General features: G+C 38.7%; 1 protein-coding gene across 1 annotated transcript; it reads right to left on the bottom strand.

Annotated features, from left to right (window-relative positions):
• Positions 1-3,891: 3,891 nt before the first annotated feature.
• Positions 3,892-5,797, bottom strand: LOC115689639 (aspartic proteinase NANA, chloroplast). Its single transcript, XM_030615760.2, has 2 exons — positions 4,989-5,797; positions 3,892-4,851 (listed from the first exon to the last, which is right to left on the bottom strand). Exons 1-2 carry the CDS (start codon positions 5,564-5,566, stop codon positions 3,990-3,992), a joined length of 1,440 nt encoding a protein of 479 aa, XP_030471620.2. The 5' UTR covers positions 5,567-5,797; the 3' UTR covers positions 3,892-3,989.
• Positions 5,798-6,002: the final 205 nt, after the last annotated feature.

Here is a 6,002-nt window from a genome sequence, read left to right as displayed (position 1 = left end):
TTGTTGAACTTTGGTTCAATATGTCTTGTCGTTTCATGGATTTTTAATTTGTTCAAATGTGATTCCTGAACTATTAGTAAATTTCAATTTAATCCTTAAAGTATATGAAAATATTCAATGTTGTCATTCCATTAATTCAAATTAATGGAATCTACTGATGTGGCTTCCAATCCGTTAAATTTGAATGGTGGAGAACAAAAAAAGTTACATGTGAGTCAACCAAGTTAGATATTAATCTAAAAAATCACAATACAATAATTCACGCCATTAAATAATGATGGACATGTTAATGCTTTTCGTTTTTTTTTCTTTTTCTGATATAGATAGATAAAACGATGGACAATTTGACTCGTCATTTTAAAAAAAAACGCAATCTCAGCATATAATAATCCACATCAACATCCGATTTGTCATTTGAGAAAATGGAATGACTACATTGAACATTAAGTAATAGTTTAGGGACTACATTGAACAATTTAAAAGTTTAGGTACTGCATTGTATATCGGGCCAAAGTTCAGAGGCTATTTGTGTTTTTTCCCAAAGGAAAATGGGTGTTGCAAACATAAAATATTAAAACCTTTGAGTATAATAACGTGAATTAATCAGCACTTGAAAGGGTGGCTCCAAGATGAGGCAAATTTGTGTGGCTAACATGTTCTGATCGGGATTTAAAACCTTTGAGCATTTTGCCTTGCATGGCGTGATAAATAAATTAGATTATAACTCATTTTACATACGAACGAACATTAGCAAAATTGATAATAAATTATCCATCAACACAAATATTTATTGAAGAAAACAATTACTTTAAAAAGGACTCTATGACATGATAATGAATATTTTATAAATATATGATGCTAGATGATTATCAAAAAAAATTTATAATATGATGTCCTTTATTTGATAAATAAACGACATTAAAGGATTATAAAAAAATACATCAATAAAGAATTATACCTCAGTTCCCAGATAGATGGGTGTTACAATATCAATAAAATAATTATTAAATCTATAAAAGAACCCGTCAAAAAGTTATACATTAGAGAATTATTAAAAAATGGAAATTTAAAAATCAAGAGAAATAAATTTCATTAGATAAGAATAAATTGCACAATCTTTAAAGAAAAAAGAATATATTTTAAGATATTACATAATTTCCCATAATTTATAAATAAATATGAATAAATGCAAAGTTGGTGATGACTCTTATGATTATATGCGTGATCATGGATAGGTTTTAATATTTAAACTTCAAAATTGCACGTTAAAAAGCACGAAGCAAAATTAAGGGCCTATTAATGTCATTTTTTTTATATTATTAAGCTATGATTAAATGAATTATCAAAGATAATTTCTATTACTTTATATTTGATGAAAAGAATTTCTATCACTTTATAATTGATGAGAATAAACTTTGACTTCTATTACTTTATAGTAATTTTTTAAACGAGCTTTTGATGGAGTTCCCTATTAAATGTATTTGGAAAAGTCTTGACAAAATTCTCACAATTAAGTATATATACTTTAGTGGGTTAATACCACAAAAAACCCTAAACTGATACACTTGTGACACATTTACCCCAAATTATTTTTTTGACCATAAAAAACCCCATACCCGACACCCCATGACAATTTTACCCGAACTATTTTTTTAACCATCAAAATATTTAACCTAATCTAGGAATACTTGTTTCATGATTTCTTTTAAACTTACCAAAACATTTTATGCAATACAAAGCATAGTGACAATTTTACCCTAATTAAAATTTTAATATTGATTTTTTGTTTTTTTACGAATATTTATTTACATTTCTAGAAAATTTTTCCATAAAGTCATTATCCAAGAAAAATAAAAATAAAAATAATATTTTTTATTTTTTAAATAGAATTTTTAATTATTTTTATTTTTATTTTTATTTTTCCTTTATTTTTGGCCGATCGCCGGCCGCCGTGGCCAGCGGCACCGACCACAGCGAGGACGAGCTCGCCGAGGCCGGCGAAGCTCGTTCTCGCCGATCTAGTGAGGCCGAGGCCTCGCCGGCTCAGCGACGCTCCGCCTCGCCGTCTCCGGCGAGACTCGAGCTCGCCGGCCTCGGCGAGCTCGAGCTTGCTGGATCCGGCGAGACTCGAGCTCGCCGGATCTCGGCGAGGTGGAGCCTCGCCGAGGCCGGCGAAGCTCGAGTCTCGCCAGCCTCGGCGAGGCTCCACCTCGCCCGCAGATCCCGGCGAGCTCGAGCTCGCCTAAGGCCGGGCGAGCTCGAGTCTCGCGGATCGGCGAGGTTGGAGCCTCACCACGGGTCGGCGAGCCTCGAGGTCGCCGAATCGGGTGAGCTCGAGGCTCGCCCGAGGTCGCGGGATCGGGCGAGCCTCGAGGTTGCTCGAGATCGGCAAGCTCGAGGCTCGCCAGATCGGCGAGGCTCGAGCCTCGCCGAGGCCGGCGAGCTCGAGCCCTCGCCGGCCTTCGGCGAGGTCATCCCGCCCGGTGGCCGGTCGCCGTGGCCGACCACCGGCCGGAATTAAAAAAAAAAAAAAAGAAAGAAGAGAAAAGAAAAAGAAAAATAAAAGAAAAAGAAAAAAAATAATTAAATTTCGATTTTTTAAAAAATTTTGTAAAGAGGGAGAGAGTTTGTGGATGGGTCTAGTAGGTGGGTTGGACATTGGTTCCAAACTCAACCCATTTAGACCTATTTATCTTTAAGCTTTAAAATTTAAAACCCATTTAAGGTTGACTCTTTAAAATTAAAGTGACTCATATATGACCCATTTATTTTTAAATGGATCATATATAGGTTTAAGACCCATTTTGACACCTCTAGTAAGCACATACTTCACAAATAAATGTATGTTATAAGATGATCAGAATCAATACAAAACTAAGTTTACCTGCTAAAAAATTTATGGAATGTGCCCAGATGTTGTTTTATCATGAAGATGAGACGAATAAAGTATTCGATTTACATGAATAAACCTTACTACATTTGTTAATGATAGTAACACAATTTATATTAATTTTCATCAGACTGTTGCTTCTCTAAGAACTATCACATAAATGGATACGTGCTGGGACTCATTTTGAAGGAAAAATAGGACAATTTAAAGCAATTAAGACAATCTAGATCAATCAACATTCAACGTATCCCGTATAGTTAATTAATAAACTATATTTTTAATTACCTATTGGTATTGTTTAAATATTATAACTATTCTAAGACATATTTTGTAGCAGCGACAAATTCAAAGTATAGTTTGCATCACACTTCAAAATATATCTTAATGAAATTTAATTGGAACTTCTAAATAATATCTCCTACTCCCTTTGATTCGATATCAATTTTTCTATAGATATGTTAATTACTGAACCTCCAATATTTCACTATCGTGACATTAATGTCTATACAACATATCAAATATAGTAACATAAGTAAAAAAAAAATTAATCAATTATACAACCAATTTCACATTACAAAGTTTGGAATCAAATAAGTTGAAGTATAATAAATGCAAGACATATTAACAACCAACTGAATTGGAAAATCATTTCGAAGAATAAACTGCACAATTTAGCAAGTCAATGACTTAAATATTCCATGTAATCATTGTATGATTCAATACACATTAAAATTTTATATTTCTAAGTTTTCTTTTAATTGGAGAATAAACTTGCACGATGGACTTCAAATCCACTCTCAATGAAGCTCCTCATGTAAACTCTAGCAAAAGATCCGATTTTATGTGGATATTTATATCGTTACAATGTTCTGTATGTTAATTATTCTTGCGAAAATTCACTGATGATAACAACATCTACAATAATATAACAGACACAATATTAGACCCAGGAGACGCAAGCGCGTCTTGCTGGTAAAAACAGAAAAGCAACGTCGAAGTCATTTGAGTAGTATGTGATGTATGTATATGAAACGCCAAGTGTGTAAAACAGAGGAGTGGCAGAGTAAGTGTGAGGCTAAGTACAAAATCATGAATACATTCATCTGGAGGTGCAAGTGGAGGGTGCATAACCCAACACGCTTTGGACCAGGTTGAACTCCCAGACATGATTTTGTTGCATGATGTTGCCAATCACTGAGACGCCGGGCCACATCGCCGACACGAACCCCAGACATTTCACCCCTGGAGCCGCGTCGATCACGTAGCTTTTCACTGGAGGCTCGAACCGAGCACCATCACTAAAATGAAATGCCAGTCTCGGCACCCACGTTTCCTCGAACCTTAACCTGGAGCTTGTGCTGTTATACTTGTAGCAGTATTCCAAAGGCCCTCCTCCATCCAACCTCGTCCTTTCAAGTCTCTTGGACAGTGCCCATCGTAGAGCACCCACGACAGGCCTGTAAGCCGGCTCCGTTAGAAACGTCAGGCTTGTACCTGAATCAATGATCGTTCCGCCGCCCCGATTGGCTGCCCATATCAAGGAGGGAATCTTTAGCAATGCTCCGTTGATGGAGATGCCCTTCACATTCACCGCATAGAAGGGGCTGAGGGTGGCCAGATCAAGCTTGGTGTAATGCATATGTGAAAGCAACGGTGAATGGCTCGCAACGCCCACACCTCCAAAAGTGAGATAATTGGAGAGGTACTTGTGGCTTAGATGATCAACAAGGCAATACGAGAAGGTTCCGCCGAACATGTTAGAAGCCCTGGTCGCAAAGGAGTAGTTGCTGTATGCCAAGCCCAACACCCCGTCGGCTCCCTGGAAGCTCTGACCTTGGACGGTCAGGGTACATCCAACCACCACATCTTCCACCTTGGTAGCCCTCCCCTTTCCATTTGTGATTTCTGCCGTTACTGTCTCTCGTGCAAAGATCCCCAACGCACCTGACCCGTCTGAGTATCTATTTCACCAAAATGGAAGGGGGTTACTTACTCTAATGGGCTAATTCTGCTGCTTGTTCTAAAAAGTAAAGTGCACGTCAGTGTGCCTGTGCACAATTACTGTATTTCATTGATGGCAAGGAGAGAATCAGGGTACCTGTAATCATAGGAACAGGGTGTGGATGGGGTGGGGCACCGAGCAAGCGAGAAGAGATCCGCGAAGTCAATCTTACAAGTGCGAGACGAGCAAGGAACAGTTTTGAAGGTTGAGGATCGAGTTGGCCGAAATCCTCTTCTCCGGTTGCGGCGCTTGCAGCTCATCCAGGTCAATTCGCTGCCGGTATCTGCAATCAGCAACATCTTCTGAGGGGGCGTCCCAACTTTCACTTCCACGAAGTACTGGCCTGTTCCGTAATCCCGACCTGAGGAAATGGGCATTTCTATGGAGACGTCACTGCAATTGGTTCGGGTTCTTGGCTTTTCCCACGCCTTCCTCCTCGTGCTCTGATGGTGCTTACTGAACATGGTACCCCGACGAACAATGTCGCTATGAACAAGCTCCTTGATGCGCTCCATCTGGTCATAAGTAGACTTCAGAGCATATGCTTGCGAGTGTATCAACTTCAATCGCATGTTCCCACCGGCAGGGGATGCATAACTAGAAGATGACTTATCATCGGTCTGGATCATCAACAGGAGTAAAATGTAGGTGAGGGGCAGCATTAGTTTGTTCATGATGCTTGATCACGAATGCTCCAATGGAACAGCTACTGCAAGAGAGGGAAGCTGGAAGTTAAATAAGCAAAAAATCAGGACAAGTCAAGAAGTAGCAGCATAGTTTCCAGACGGGTAAGGAGCTATCCTGGAAGGCAACAACAAACAAGGAGTACAAAACGAAAATCAATACTTTGAAGCAACAAAAAGCAGACTCCCTAAAGCTTCACAAGACGAGAGACGTTTCTTCTTTCTTCTGCTTCTTAAATAGCTAAAAGGTCCACGTTACTTGCAGCACCAATCAAGTGGCTAGACGTAGTCGTTAGGATCCTTCTTGATTAGGGTTTTTCTCTTCTTTCGTTTTTTTTTAACGTAAAATGGTGTTGCATGATTGATTGTGGCCCCCATAACGTGTCGTGTAGATTAATATCGTCTTTTGGGCGTTAAGTGTGTGTGC

This window comes from Syzygium oleosum, unplaced genomic scaffold (assembly GCF_021117445.2).
Source record: "Syzygium oleosum isolate NSW1041296 unplaced genomic scaffold, Sole_v2.1 Sole_v2.51, whole genome shotgun sequence".
Taxonomy (NCBI): domain Eukaryota; kingdom Viridiplantae; phylum Streptophyta; class Magnoliopsida; order Myrtales; family Myrtaceae; genus Syzygium; species Syzygium oleosum.
This window is presented reverse-complemented; position numbering and strand designations above follow the sequence as displayed.

Bases quoted from the DNA above. Each gene is read 5' to 3' on its own strand.
- LOC115689639 (XM_030615760.2), bottom strand. From the start codon at position 5,566: ATGAACAAACTAATGCTGCCCCTCACCTACATTTTACTCCTGTTGATG. The intron at 4,852-4,988 runs GTACCCTGATTC...TTGGTGAAATAG, and splicing joins CCCTGTTCCTATGATTACAG to ATACTCAGACGGGTCAGGTG.